This window comes from Dermochelys coriacea, chromosome 5, assembly GCF_009764565.3.
Source record: "Dermochelys coriacea isolate rDerCor1 chromosome 5, rDerCor1.pri.v4, whole genome shotgun sequence".
Classification (NCBI taxonomy): domain Eukaryota; kingdom Metazoa; phylum Chordata; order Testudines; family Dermochelyidae; genus Dermochelys; species Dermochelys coriacea.
Window position 1 is genome coordinate 15,581,252 of NC_050072.1, and position 16,485 is coordinate 15,597,736.

At 40.3% G+C, this 16,485-nt stretch overlaps 1 protein-coding gene across 3 annotated transcripts in view; it reads right to left on the reverse strand.

The window, feature by feature from the left end:
- Positions 1-16,485, reverse strand: part of DYM (dymeclin) — a 389,914-nt gene that overhangs the window by 134,649 nt on the left and 238,780 nt on the right. For all 3 annotated transcript variants that reach the window (XR_006281709.1, XM_038401598.2, XM_043515244.1), the window contains exons 13-14: positions 15,730-15,843; positions 13,251-13,345 (exon numbers count right to left, since the gene is read on the reverse strand). Coding sequence is in view for 2 of the 3 variants with exons in the window: in XM_038401598.2 (XP_038257526.1) it covers positions 13,251-13,345; positions 15,730-15,843 (209 nt within the window). In the remaining variant the exon portion in view is untranslated. The remainder of the gene's footprint in view (positions 1-13,250; positions 13,346-15,729; positions 15,844-16,485) is intronic.

Below are 16,485 nucleotides of genomic sequence, written 5' to 3' on the forward strand. Positions count from 1 at the left end.
TTTTTTGACAATGCAGCTAAAGCAGCAGTGATATCACCCTAATGCATATGAGCAACACTACACTAGATGTATAGTAAACTAGACAGTAAGGGGCAATTTCATGGTTAAAACTACAGTAGAAGAGTATTTCACTCATTCACCAATCAATTTAATTAAACTTTACTTTGCAAAGACATTTGCAGGAGACATTTGTGCCCCTTTTCAATGTCTTATCTTTCCCCTATTTTAACAATAGCATCTTCGTTTTTGCTACATCACTTTTTATTAATTGCAGTGACACTCCCAATAATGATCAGCTTATCAAACTCCCTATGGCTGAACTAGGTCAGCAACCTACTAATACCGCCAGCATATGTTTCTTTTTATTTTTTATTATTACCTCGAGACTTTCATGTATTGTTTCTGCATTCCTCTGACATACAACACTACATGTGCATTCTTGCAACTAAGGGTATGTCTACACTGAAAACAAAGGTACATTCTTAACTCAGGCTAGCTAACCCACATTAGTTAACTTGGGCAAAAACAGCAATGAGCATCCCCATCAAGTCTATCCTCTTGCACTCTCTGTCCTTGGATGTGGATTTATACCTTCCCTGCCTAGCCCTGTCATTTTCTGCAGTCACCATCACGGAGTTAGGGGCCAGGTGGGAGTAGAAACCCTCAAACACTTGCGTGGGAGCAAAGTATCATTTCTCCTAATGCTTTGCAGTAGGGAGCAATGAAGTATGAAGTATTCCAGAGGGCCATTGTAAGCTCCAGGAGAGCCTCATTTATCAAGAGGGCTATTCTCCCTGGAGCTGATGATTGGAGAATATCCACCAGCTTATGCATATTCTCCTGCAGGAATTCTGCTTGGATATCCAAGGTAGCAGCCATATGCTTCAGGGGATCCTTACATGACTTAAAGTCCTTGGGCACCGAGAGAGAGGAAGATGACAGCACAGTAGAGTCATCCCGAGAAGACGAGGAGGTGGTTTGCTGCACCAGCGACAGATCCTTTTCTTGTACCACAGGATCTGGTTGGAAGAGCCCCATAGGTCCAGGGGAAACAGACTGAATGGTCACTTGCAGCTGAGATGACAGGTAAGTGGGAGCCACTGTCAGGACCAGGGATCTTGCATTGGAGTGGGACCTCAGGGACTGAGAAGTGTTCCAGGGATTGCAAAGAGGCCATAGGGCATACAAACAAGGCACAGGTGGCCAGTACGCATTGGGCCAAGAGCCCTTGTCTCGACTGCAGGACACATGCTAATCTCAGTTCCATCAGTGATCCAAGGACTGGTACCTAGCCGATGAGGAGAGGGAGGGCAACCTTGAACTGGATCTTGAGGAATCACAGAGGTTCTGTGATGACAACAGAGGAGCCAGCCCCGATGGGGCAAACAACCAGTCAGATTTATCTGAAGCCCAGTAAGGAGGTGACATCAGTACTGAAGAGGAGTGGGGAATCAGCCCCAGTGGCACCAAATGAGACATTCCCACCTGGTGCCAGGAGAGGTATCAGCACCAAGGCTGGTACCAAACTCAATGATGGGATGCACAAGTGTTAAGGCTGCCTTCAGTGTTGAGCCCAGCCTCGAATCCATAGTCTGCAGCCCAGGTGACATGAGCTGCAGTGCTGAAGGATGCGTCAGCTCTGCGACATGGGCAGAAGATGCCAAGGGCACAACATAGGATGAGCTGGTAGAAGCTATAGCATTGGAGAACTCCTGAACCAGCAGAGAGTCTGGGATTGAGGGACAAAGCAGATCTGATGCCACCTGGCATGCCATCGGAATGGAGACAGCATGGTGGCTGACATTATTGGTACTGGACTGAATGCACGCCCCATGGCCAGAACCAGAATCAATGTACGGGTCCTTGTTGATCTTGGCAGTGGGAGCAGTTGGACGGACCTGCTCCATCCCACATGCCAGAGGGAATATGGTGTTGGTCAGCACTCCTCCTAGAAGAGGAGGAGGAGGAGTCTCCCCAAGCCCTGGAATGGTTCTAACTCATTTTATGGGACCTCTTCCTTGCCATACCAGAGGAGGGTGAATGACTTCTTCCTCTTGGGGGAATCACCAAATCCCAAATGTGGGGAGGCATCACTTGACGGATCTGAAGGCAAATGATCTGAAGGGCCCCGGTGCCGAAGCAGGCCTCATGGCCTGCTTCAGAAGATTCTGCTTCAACCACAAGTCTCTTGACACCTGAGTCCTCTTTGTAAATGAGTTGCAGATGAAGCACTCTCTTTAATGTGTCCCTTGCCAAGATACAACAAGCACCTTATGTGGGCACTGCTGTTGGGGGGTGGCCCCCTTACCCAATGGACAATGCTTGCAACCTGGTGAGGGCACCACACTGGGCAGCCAGCTACTCTACTAACACTTAAACTAAACCGAAGGAACTACTATTACTATATAAAAGAAACTTTCTTAGAAAACACAGTGAAAGCGTGAAGTGGACATGCCAAAGAAAGCTCCAACTCTCGTCATGGATGGAGGGAAGGAACCGAGAGGGTCAGAGGTGGTACTGCTCTTATACTGCTCTTGCCAGGGGAGGGGATATGGCCACTGGTCATGAGTGCTGTCCCCAGAGGTGCAGCTAGGTAAAGTTCTCTGGCTCTGGTGTGCTTATACCCACATGCAATACATGGCTGCATTTATTTGAAGACGAGCAGAACATTTTCCTTTTAAGTTCTGCTCCCTGAAAAGTGCTGTTGATTGTGGGTAGTCCAATTTCACTGCATTTCTGCCCTGTTTGTCCACTACTATGCCTATGTGAAACAAGAAGCTATATTTTAAAAAAGTTTCCCTCTAACATAGTGACCATCAAAGAAAAAAATAAATAGGCAAGAAGACTGGAATGCTCACATTGGGTAAAGCAGTGTGGTATACTCATTTGTTTATCTTCCTGTGCCAGCAGCCTAATGTGTTCTGAGCTAGTAATTATGTTTTGGTAATGTCACTGCTGGAAAACTTTATTAACCAGTCAGAGACCTCTAATCTCCCACCATATTTTTAGACTATTAATTTCAGGACTCTAAGTCCAACAAGGCCCCTAATAAGCAGCTCAGATCACATGTATCTTGCTGCTGTACAAATGTTTTTACTTCTCGACAGAAAACATGTACTGTACTAATTGCACCCAATGAAGTGAGCTGTAGCTCACAAAAGCTTATCCTCAAATAAATCTGTTAGTCTCTAAGGTGCCACAAGTACTCCTTTTCTTTTTATACTAATTGAATAAACCAAAGCTTGGCCAAGTCAAAACATCTTCCACTTCTAAATACAAAGATCCTTTTTGAAGAAGGTTAGGGTTTGGAGTAAAAAAAACACCCCCCCCCCAAAACACATTATTACTACAATTCACATTTGAGGAACTGGTGAGAGACATTAAGCTATCTTGAAGTTACTTTTTGCTTTAGATCCTGTAAGGTACAGATATCCTTCAACTCCTCTTGAAAGAAATGGGAATTGAAAGTTCCAAGCACATTACAGGATTGGTCCTTATAAGACTGATTAACTTCAAAAGGCTGCTATAAATTAACAAAACCAAATGAAAATTCAAACTCTATACATACAAGTTACCCAAGGTATTAAGCTCCATTTCTCAATCTGCACCCCACCTCTTCTCTTTGTTTTCAGTTCCAGTGGGTTATTTTATCTCTAGCTGTTTAAAATATTTCACCAAGATAAACTTCTAAAAATAAAACTTCTTATTTTTATAAAATTTGCAAAGGTCACAAACAAAAAAAAAAGCAGCTCATGAAACCAGATCTAAATAATACATGCATTTGTGAGTTTCTGTACTTTTCTACCAAGCATAATACAGGAAGTTTGATTAATTTCATTCTTGTTTTTAACTTGAGGAGTAACTGACAACAGAGAAGAAAATATAAGCAAGGGAGTATGTTCTCTTTCTTTAGAAACAATACACAGGTCAGAAGTTAGTAACACATTTAATATGAATATACATAGCCTGTAAAAGAGCTAGGCAAAAGTATGGATGGCTTCAGTAATTCAATCACTTAACTGACAATAATCACACTTACACAATTGTTTTACCCGTAATCTACCAGTATAATTCTGGACACTACATTTGTCAGCGCTCTCCAAATGCAAAAAGTTAGACAGTGGCAGATAATATCCTTAGCACATTGTGGAAAAATAGCCTGTGTGTAAATAATGAGCAATGTAAACAATGAAGAGGATCCTAACAGTTAAGAGATGGAAAGGTCTTCACATGCACAAAGCAAGACAGTCTTCAATACAGGATGTATCCAATATTAATTGAGTGCTGCCCTGGATTTTATTATCAATAATGTTATATCTATTTCCATTCCCAGCCGCTGAACATAATGAAAATATTTACACAAATCTGTCAACTCTGATGTTTGCAGGAATGTGATGTAAATTTTCTGATGTTATAAAGTTATATTTTTTTGAGATCCTAGGTGCACTGTATTCTTAGTCTTTAATGGACAATAGTCTTCATAATTTTAAAAAAATTGGCAGTCTCTGCTCAGAAGAGAATTATGAAAAAGCTTGCATGGAAACTGAATTACTTCTCACATTAAAGAAGGAATTATTAGAGCATCTGGTGATGCTTGAATTATGACTGACTGATTCTGTTGTATGGCTAAGGTATTGGCTATTTTATTTTAAAATTGTATATCCTAAAATAAAAAATATGTAGTTGTAAAGTATTATCAGCTTTTTAGGGCTTTCCTGTGGCTCTCACAGAGGGCACCTTTTTATTATGGGTACGACAGTTCCTTAATTTCCCTTCAGAGAGACATTTGTATTCTGATAGATTCAGAGTAAGAATCTAGATATAAATATAATTCTGTTTTATTCCTACTAGAGAACATGGTGCAGTTGGGGTCCACTGGGTGCTGAAACAGTTTAATCACAGTGGCTATTTGATTGTGGGGTATGAAAAGGAGGGATGAACACAAAGAGTACCCCATCGAATATTTAACACTTTATGATAGACGTGTGATACGATATCATGACATACAGAGTACAGAGGGACCAGAGGATGAAGAACAGGCTACTCTGCAATGAGATTACCTGCTGGTCACCTTGGGCAAACGCCCCGATCCACAGAGGTCAAGAACCTATATACTGTACTGGCAACAAGAGGAGAAGAGCACCCTAAAGGTTGGGAAAAAGGAGCCACCTGCCCTGAGGCTGGGAGACTCATTGCCTCCACACTCACAGAGGAGAAGAAATAGGATATTTGTGGTTGTGGACTCCCTTCTGAGGGGAATAGAGGCATCTATGTGTTGACCTGACATGATGTCCTGGACGGTGTGCTGCCTGTCTGGAGCCCATGTCCGAGACATTACAGAAAGGTTGCCAAGGTTCATCCTTCAGACTATTACCCCATTCATGTGGGAACTAATGATACTGCCTATGACCTAGAGCATATCAGCAGTGACTACAGGGCTCTCTGAGCGAAGGTGAAGGAGTCCGGGGTGCAGGTTGTATTTTTGGCCATCCTCCCAATTAAGGGTAGGGGCCTAGGCAGAAACACACACATCCTGGAGATGACACTAAGGGTCCCCGCCTTGCAGAGTACCAGAGCTTGGGCTCCAAGCCAAACCCAGTCGTCTTCACAGCAATTGTACAGCCTCACAGCTCAAGCCCCAGGAGCCCGACCCAGCTGGGGGTGTTTAATTGCTGTATAGATGTATTCTGAGTCACCAACCTAGTGAGGAAGGCTTTAAACTAGATTCAAAGGGACCAGGAGACAAAAGTCCACAGGTATGTACAAAAAAGGGTGACATTAATAGAGGGCTAGATGCTGGGGGTGGGAATGGAAAATTACAATAGAGCCACAGGAGCAGCAAGAGGGAAAACAGTGGGGGATCTCCTCAATGGTTTAGATGTCTATACAAAAATGGAAGGAGCATGAGGACTACACAGGAAGAACTGGAAGTATTAGGGCATAAGCTAAATTATGGCTTAACCGGCATCACTGAGACTTGGCGGGATAAATCTCATGATTGGAATTATTGGTATATAGGGGGATAGTTTGTTCCGGAAGCACAGGCAGGGAAAAAAGGGAGGAGGTGTTGCATTAATCATCAAGAATATATATACTTGTTCTGTGGTCCAGAGGGAGGTGAGAGGCAAACTAGTTGAAAGTCTTTGGCTGAAAGTAAAAGGGGAAAAACAGGAGTGATGTCATCATAGAAGTCTACTACAGATCACCAAATCAGGAGGAGGAGGTGGATGAGGCATTTTTAGAACAAACACACACCCAAAACACAAGACTTGGTATTAATGGGGGACTGTAACTATCCAAACATCTGTTGGAAAAGCACTCTGGGAAAATACAAAATGGTCCTTGGAATGTCCTGGGAACAACTTTTTCAGAAATGGAAGAAGTAACCAAGGGATACCCATCTTAGACTTGATTCTGACTAACAGGGAGGAATTGGTTGCAAATCTGAGGTGAAAGTCAATTTGGGTGAAAGTGAGCATGAAATGATACACTTCATGATTCTAAGGAAAGGAAAGAGTGACTGCAGCAGAATAAGGACAATGGACTTCAACAAGGAGGCTTTAACAAACTCAGAGACCTGGTAAGGTCAGGTCCCCTGGGAAAAAAAAATCTAAAGATAAAAGCAGTTCAGGATAGCTGGCAGTTTCTCAAACACATACAGTGGAGTCGCATCTTACATGGGGGTTAGGTTCTAAAGTCAGTGCGTAAGGCTAAAATCACGTATAGTCAAAATTACCCTTGAAAATCCCTTAAATCGTCCATAAAGTACAGTATACTGTACATGATTTTGTGTATACAATTCTATATAGTAATATGTATAAATGTATAATGTAATGTACAGTATATAATAAAGAGTACATATGCAAAATATAATTTTACAGTACTGTATTTTTAATTACAGGGTAATTACAGGGGGTCGTCAGGGCTTGATGTCGATCCAGGAGACGGAGGTGATGGAGAGCTTCAGTGATGGAGAGCGAGTTGTAGATGAAGTGATTGGCTCCGGTTCAGCTCGAGAAGTTGATTGCGTAGGTTCATCTGCTGCTGGTTGTTTTTTCTTGAAAAACATGGTGATCGGCAACTGTCGCTGTTGTCTCTTGAGCTGCTCAAACATTTCTTGATACGGTCTCAAATTGTCCATAATACTAAGTGTGATTTTGAGTCTTCGTTTCATAGAGGGATCGTATTCAGAAATTAAATCATTCTTCCTTGGCAGATGCAGCTTCACCAGTAGTCTGCACATTTTTGAGGTTGAGGTGGTTCCTAAAACTGTAAAGCCAACCTTGGCTGGCTTTGAATTCCTTCTCATCAGAAGGCTGTCCCTCTTCAGCGGGAGGTTTGAACAGCGCATAGAGGCTAAGAGCCTTTTCTTGCAACGTGTTGCCATTGGTAGGCACACGTTTATGGTTCATGTCTTCCAGCCATAAGTTTAATGCCTTTTCAGTCTTCACTAAAGTCTTATCACACACCTGGCTCGTCATCTTAGCAGTTATTGGAGCATTTGATGCCACGGCTTGATGAATTTCTCTCTCTCGAATCTTGATGACACGGATGCTAGATTTGTTGCAGCCATATTTACATGCCACGTTGGAGACTGACATATCATCTCTCAATAAGTCCAACACAGCCAGTTTTTCCTCCAGCGTTGGAACAGATCGCTGTTTCTTTGGTTGAGCACCAGATGAAGTAGTTGGCTTGTGTTTAGGGGCCATGTTATACGAAAAATATGCATCTTTAAACACTAGACTCACACTCAGTGTGGCGAGATGCTCACACTATGAGAGGCATGCGGGAACTGAGACCGACTGAGGGAACAGCAGATACCCGTCTCCCATCTCACGCTCACTCCAGGGCATACGCTCATTGAGTGGAATGGTGGGCAAAATTGCCTGCACTATTTACAAGTATCTTGTTATTTTTCTTTTTCTTTTTTTGCTGAGTGAGTATAGTTGTATTCGCGTAAGTTAAATGCACGTACGATGCGGCTCACCTGTAATATTACAGATATGTAACAGCAAACTCTCCCAGTGCAAAAGAAAGATAGGAAGAATGGTAAGAGGCCAATATGGCTGCATCAGGATCTCTTTAATAATGACCTGAAAACCAAAAAGAAATCCTACAAAGTGGGAACATGGACAAACTGCTAAGGAGGGATACAAAAGAACAGCGCAAACATGTAGGGACAAAATCAGAAAGGCTATGGCACAAAGCGAGTTATATGTAGTAAAGGACATAAAAAGAAAAGGAGTACTTGTGGCACCTTAGAGACTAACAAATTTATTAGAGCATAAGCTTTCGTGAGCTACAGCTCACTTCATCGGATGTGAGCTGTAGCTCACGAAAGCTTATGCTCTAATAAATTTGTTAGTCTCTAAGGTGCCACAAGTACTCCTTTTCTTTTTGCGAATACAGACTAACATGGCTGCTACTCTGAAACCTGTCATTATGTAAGGGACATAAGAGGCAGTAAGAGGAGGTTCTATAAATACATTGGGAATAAGGGAAAGACAAAGAAAAGTGTAGGTCCACTATTTAGTGGGAAAGGAGAGGTAATAATGTATGACATCAAGATGACTGAGGTGTTTTATGTCTATTTTGCATCAGTCGTCACTAAAAAGGTTGCAACCAGATACATAACACAATTAATATTAACTCACGCCAAATAGGGAAGGAATGTTAAAAAACATTTAGATGTATTCAAGTGGGCGGGGTCTGACAAAAATCACCCTAGAATACTAAAGGACCTAGCTGAAGCAATCTCGGAACAGTCAGCGACTATCTTAGAGAATTCATGGAGGATGGGTGAGGTCCCAAAGGACTGGAGAAAGACAAATATAGTACCTATCTTTCAAATGCAGAAAAAGAGGAATTACACAGACCAGTCAGCCTAACTTCAATACCTGGAAAGATTCTGAAACAAATTATTAATCAATTTGTAAGCACCTAGATGATAATAGGGCAATAAGTAATAGCCAACATGGATTTTTCAATAATCATGCCAAACTAACCTAATTTCCTTCTTTGACAGATGGCCTAGAGGATAGGAAGAAGCAGTAGAAATGATATATTTTGATGCAGTAAGGCTTTTGACACAATCCCACATGACAATCTTATAAGCAAACTCGGGAAATATGGTCTAGATGAAATACTGTAAGGTGAGTTCATCATCGGTGGAAAGACTGTACTCAAAGAATAGTTAGCAATGATTTGCTGTTAATCTGTGATGATGTATCCTTGTGGAGTCCCGCAGAACTCAGTCCTGGGTCCATTACTATTCAATATTTTCATTTTTGACTTGGATAACGGAGTGGAGAGTATGCTAATAAAATTCACAGATGTCATTAAGTTGTGAGAGGTTGTAAGCCCTTTGGGGGACAAAATGAGAATTCAGAACCACCTTGACAAATTTCTGAAATCAACCAGATGAAATTCAATAAAGACAAGTGCAAAGTACTACACATGCTGAGGAAGGCAAAATCAAAAGCATAACTAAAAAATGGTGAGTAACTGGCTAGGCAGTAGTACTGAAAAGAATTTGGGGGTTATAGTGGATCACAAATTGAATATAAGCCAACAATGGAGTGGCAAAAAAAAAAGTGTAATACCATTTTGGGATATGTTAACAGGAGTGTCATATGTAGGACATTGGAGGTAATTATCCCACTCTGTTTGGCACTGGTGAGGTCTCAGCTGGAGTACTGTGTCCAGTTCCGGGCACCATGCTTTAAGAATGGACAAATTGTGGAGAGATTCCAGAGAAGCGTAACAAAAATGATAAAAGGTTTAAAAAAACCTGACCTATGGGGTAAAATTAGTAAAAGTGGGCTTGTTTAGTTTTGAGAAAAGAAGACTAAAGGGGAACCCGATAACAGTCTTCAAATATGTGAAGAGTTGTTGTAAAGAGGATGGTGATCAATTATTTTCAATGTCCACCGAAGGAAAAATGGAAAGTGATTAGCTTAACCTGAAGCAATGGAGATTTAGGTTAGATATTAGGAAAAAGCTTTCTAACTATAAAGACAGATAAGTATACAAGTGTCTCAGGAAGGTTTTGGAATCCCCATGACTGGAGATTAACACTTTTGACAAACACGTGTCAGTAGGTCTTAAATTCAGCTGGAGCCATCCAGAGTGGAGCTTCAGTAAATATTTTCAAACCCGTGGAAGCCGCAGCGCACTCCATGGGACTGAAGCCCCAAGGCAGCCTACGTGGCTGAAACCCCAATCCTGGTGCCTTCCTGTGTGGCTAAAGCCCTGAGCCCCGCCCTGCAGCTGAAGCCAAGATCCCTGAATTCGGGTGGGGCATGGGGAGCTCCAGGAAATAGTCTCTGAGAAATTAAGCCCTGCCTGTCTCAGCAAATTTAGACTGTAAAAAATTACATTATTACAGTTACCCGTGTCTTAATTTGTCCTTCCCTCCTAGTGTTGCTCACAGTCACTTGTTGTGTCCTGTCTTAAACTAGATAATGCAGCCACTTTTTCTTCTGTGTTTCAACCCAGCAAAGCATGGCCCCAATGCTGACAGAACCCCACAGGTACCACTGGAATAACCACCACCTCTCACTTATCGAACAATCTGTAAATCTGTACAATCTGTAGTGAAGAATTCCGTAAATGCAAATGAGTTCTCAGATTTTTCCACCTGCCCCGAAAGATTACCAACATGCTGATTTTAGGCATATTCCTGCAGTTGTTACTCAGATATAACTTCTACTGAATAAGAACTGCAAAGCCAGTCCCTAGTGGTTTTGACCTTATTGTTACTATTTGTATTGCAGTAGCACCCAAGAGCCCCAGTATTGGACCAGGACCCCAGTGTGTTAATCACTGTACAAACACAGAACAAAAAATGATTCCTGTTTCTAAGAGATTACTCTTTTGAAAAATTACGGTTTTGAATTCCAGTATTATTTTGACAGGTTTCAGAAGGTAGCCATGTTAGTCTGTATAAGCAAAAACAATTAGGAGTCCTTGTGGCATCTTAGAGACTAACAAATTTATTTGGGTGTAAGCTTTTGTGGGCTATAATCCACTTCATCAGATACATGAAAGCTTATGCGCAAACACATTTGTTAATCTCAGGTGCCACAAGGACTCCTCATTGTTTTTAGTATTATTTTGGTTGCTCCGACTCTGATTTTTATTCTAGCATGAGTAGAATTAGACATACTATTTCAAATGTGGCTTTACTAGTTCCTTATACAATGCAAGAATACTGTGCAATATGCAATTTCGTACATTTAATTTAAACATGACAGAGATTTTGCTATTTTTTCCATCATTACGCATCATGGCTTTAAATACATAACAGTTCTGTATGTGTGAGAGAGAAATACAATGCAATTTTGTATCACACCTTTCATATAAGAATACAGAGCAACTAGTCTTCACATCCAAATAAAAACAAATAGGTTCATATATCAGAGCAGTTATATCGTGAGATGGATGCAGTGGATACAAAAAACGCAAGATTCATAGTGAATTGTTGTGTATGAAACGCCTAACATTATTTGGTTGAGTTACATGTCCTTGCCTGGGTCTTGAGCTAGGATCTGAGAAATGTCAGGGAGTCAATCTGCTGCATAGATGGTGGGAACAGCATGCAGGAAGGATCCAGTGATCACTGTAGAGACGGTTTTGGTGGAGTGCAGGAAGAGTGACTGGTAGAGACACAGTGACAGATATTTGAAATGCAGAGGGATTGGAGAGTGGAAAGGGATGAAGAGAAAGGCAGGGAGGGAGGGAAGCATACCTCAGTGGTTTGAGCATTGGCCTGCTCAGCCCAGGGTTATGAGTTCAATCCTTGAGGGGGCCATTTAGGGATCTGGGGCAAAAACTCGGGCTTGGTCCTGCTTTAAGCAGGGGGTTGGACTAGATGACCTCCTGAGGTCCCTTCCAAACCTGATATTCTATGATTCTATAAGAGAGACTGGGAGTATAGGAAAGGCAATTCTCTGCAGAATGTGGAAGAGTCTGTACATATCATATTCTGAAATGGGTAAAAAGTCTGCAAGTTTTCCAAGGATTGAGGTGATATATGCTTGCTTTCAAAGGCATCCATTGGTCTCATTATTATTTCACATTTCACAGGTTGATACTTGGAAAGTTGGACTTAGAGACCATAAAGGGTAATATGTAAGAATGTTGGATGTAGAGACCAGGAATCAGGAAATGAATAAGAATAGCAGGACAAGAGTTATTTAGGACAGTATCAAATATAGGCAACAATTAGAGTTACAGACTTGGTAAACACTGTGAGGAAGAGAGCTCAGATTTAAGTTGAACATGTACTGTAGGCTACAGCCATTGTGCGTGAATAGAAGACTTGTGTCAAGCAGGGAGATGATGATGGCATACATAGAAGTGAGCACCTCAAGAACAGGAAGACCATCACAGAAATAGTCCCACAAAACCAATGTTTTTAATAAATACTGTACTTCTTGTTAGTTTAGACTTTTACAAAATACATACACACTTATCAAAGAAATATGTGATATTTTGAACTTATTTTTGGCATAAAATCTATATTTGTCAAGCATTGTAAAAATTTCCCCCCAGGATGTAATGTCATGGACCTTTTTGGTTTCCTCTGGAGCACTGAGTAGATGAGCTGCTAAAATAAAGTGGACACATCCCACACAAGTACCTGCAATTACAGGGTGGCCTCTAGAACTGGTGGAACTTGATCCTTCCCATCTTCTATATCTAAGACTCTATGAAAGCAGTGTCCCTTTTATTAGAACAAGCTGACATTAACTGACTTGTTACAAGAAAGGCTAGTGAACTTGACCATTCAAAAAGGCACAAAAGCAAGTAACTGCAAAAAGTGCACAACACCCCATCATAAAGGGATGGCTATGTTTTGTCTATGTTAAAAATAAAGTCCTCCGTCTTCAGCACAGGCAGAAATATACTAAGTTGAAAGTCCAGTTAGCAATGTTCAGGAGAACTATCACCCACTGCATTTTTGTCATAACAAACAAGTGACTGAAAAATATTCCAGTTTAAAAGCAATTGCTATGGCTGCTCTATGGAAAACAAAAAAAATCAGAAGTTTCTTTGATAAAGAGTCATAATATTTTTCACTAACTCAAAATGTAACCCAGACTTCATGAAGGGAAATAAGATTTATCTGGTATAATTTAATTCCAATTTCACTTATATCACTTCAGTCATAGAAAATTCAAGTCCCTTTTCCTCTGAATTTGTTGGAAGACCAGTTTAAATATTTTTAAAAGGCTTATATTTACCTGATGATTCTCTGAGCAGCATACTGATGAAGTGAGCGGAACTGTGCTGACATATTTGCTAAGGCTGCCAGACAATTTGTATGAAGGTATTTGTCCTGTTGGAAAAGAGGGGAAAAAACACATCAAACTGTTCTTTTCATTTACACTAAGACGTGTCATAAGAAACCACTCAAAGGACTAACAAACATCCGTTGCTTAACAGAGGTAGTCTTCTAATGAAGGTGGAGCAGAATTACACTTTGTATATTTAGAGATGCTTTAATAATGGTCTCTTTAGACATGAATTTGCCTAATAAGGGTGGTCTCTTGTACAGATTTCACTGTACATATATATTTTAAAATCCAAGTTGATATACAGCGGGATCATGAATATAATTGATAAATGGTAGAGAAAATAGTCTGTACTGCTTTTTAATTCTCTTTCCTTTCCTTTGCCCCAATTCTCTCCAACCGTACCCAACCCTTTTTGCCTTATACTCTGACCTCCATATTAATTATTTCAAAACATTCAATTTCTCCACAACTACCCCTAATGTAGTATGTCATAAGTTCTGCTCCTGTATAGTTGGAGTTTCTGAAGCCCATTTTAACTGCCACCTTTCCAGATAAACGTTTAAACATTGGCTCACTCAAAGTCAGAGAACTGCACAGCACAGACAAAACGGTCGAATCCACAATCCTATGGCTTATGCAATATTTATCCTGCTCACAGGGGAGAGGCAAGTAAACATGGATTGTGCTATTCTTCAAGGGAAGAGAATAAATCTTAAACAGCATATTGGAGGGATTAATTTATTGTAATAGATATTAAAAGTGGTAGGGGTTGCTCATTGTGTCCTCACCTTTTGCAGAAAATTAGATTCTCCACTCCCAGGCTTTATCTCTAGTCATATGTTTGACCAACCCCTCTACAACATGGAGCAATGTTTAATGATTTCCTTCATTAAGAAGTTCCTCTTCCCTACTCAGGACTAAAATGTGCATTTATTCTCCCTCAGAGTAACACAGACCCCCCAATGTCACATATAAATTCCAAGTATCTTCCCTTCTAATTGATGTAAACATGGAGTGGCCTCTGGCTCCTTCTACTACTTATTCTGCCAGTGCCTGGGGAATCTGTGTATTATGGCAACCAATACAATAGGCTGAAATCAGTTATATATTCAAAATTCCATTTCTTATGTCATCTGCACTTGCCTTGCCTATAACAAAGGCTAGATAGAATTCCTGTGCTCCCATGTTCAAAGTATAAAGCTCCTCTTGTGAGCAAGAAGATTCATTCAGCATTGCTGGCTAGAACTTACCCAGGACTCAAAAAAAAAAGGGGGGGCAAAAGAATGGGGGAGTTTCTGGTTCCAACTGAATATTCTGTAAAGCCTCTAACTTAAACCAGAGGGTGAATCTGATAAATATTTGGAATTTAATACCAAAATGCAGCCTATTTACAAGAAACCATTTACTGGTTAAATGGCTCGCAAACCCTTATTCCTGTTTATAAAATGTTACTAGACAAAGTACTGCTTACATTTAATCCAATATAAACTCTGCAACCAGTATCAGCTTCCTTTCCTTCCATCTCATTGTGTCTGTTATCTCATGAAACAGAAATTACAGCCAATTAATGTCCGTTTTAAGTTGTTAATAGGGGTGGTGTTAATATTATTACCATACAATTCTCTCACCTATTTTTTGGTGTGACCACAGAGATGGTGATTTTGGTTTTAAATTATTTGATCTAGTACAACTAACACCATGCTTTAGTTAATTTTATTGCAAAAACTTCTCAACATTTTCAGCAATGAAAGAAACGTACAGAAATCTTTAATGTAGTTTACATGTCTGCTACACACATTAGAGAGATACACTTGAAGTGCTTCTATTTTGAAGATCCACAACATATAACCTAATGGATTTTAGGGAAGTCAGAAGTGAAATAATGCATGATGGGGAATTTATATGAAACAACCATGTTTTGCCACAGATATCTCAATTATACTCATAAGAAAAAAAGAACTTCTTTTAAGAAAAAAAGTAAAAGTAATTTTCTTCCACCCCAATTTCCACAACTGTTTATAAAACTATACTATCAAATAACAAGGAACCCAAATCCATACTTCTGGATAATTTAATATAGGTAAAAAATCCCACACATAATTTAATGCTGATATTTTTTTCTCTGATCAGAAATCTATTACTTTTTTCAGGAACTATGCAACTACTATTACGACTGGACTTTGTATGTTAGTAATCAAAGCAGCTGATCTGAATATCACAGAAACTGCTTTACAAATTCAGAAGCACTTCATACTGTACCTGAATGCTGACCTTTTTTCTGCCTCCCCCACTGTGTTTAGGTGCTCATTTGCTGAACAAAGGTTCACTTTTGTTTTTTTTTTTTACCTTTGTTTGGAACTGAACTCCAGCTGATGGAAGACTGCAGATATACACTACATATGTAAGTTCTAAATATAACTCTTACCCTTGTCCTTGTCATGTTGTACTGAATGGTTCTTATCACCACCAGTATCAGGAGACTCCCCAGTGAAATCTCGGTTAGAACACGCTCCGAGTACCAAGTGATATTTTTCAATATCTGCAATGAGGGGAAAAAAATAGGTTTCAACATCACATTTCAATTGTGAGTGAGATGACATAAAATCATGCAGTTATCTGGGCTCTTGCTTCCCTTGAGACAAATAAATTACCCTCCAAGTTCAATACATTAAAATGTACTCTGTTCTAGAGTTTCAAAAGATATTGCAGTGGTATCCAACTTGCAGATCTCATTAACTTTGTTCTGCAGCTCATGTGGAGAAGGCACAAAGAGGAAATACATGAATAAAAAATTACTGGTGTGCTGAACTAACTTTAATTAAGCAGTATAAGTGTACACACACACACACGTACATGTACATATATACACACATATATATCCACACCCACCCACACATATGTGTGTGGAGAAAGTAAATAAGGAAGTGTTATTTACTCCTCCTCATAACACAAGAACTAGGGGTCACCAAATGAAATTAATAGGCAGCAGGTTTAAAACAAATAAAAGGAAGTATTTCTTCACACAACACACAGTCAACCTGTGGAACCGTTTGCCAGAGGATGTTGTGAAGGCCAAGACTATAACAGGGTTAAAAAAAAAAAAACTAGATAAGTTCATGGAAGATAGGTCCATCAGTGGCTAGGATGAGCAGGGATTGTGTCTCTAGCTTCTGTTTGCCAG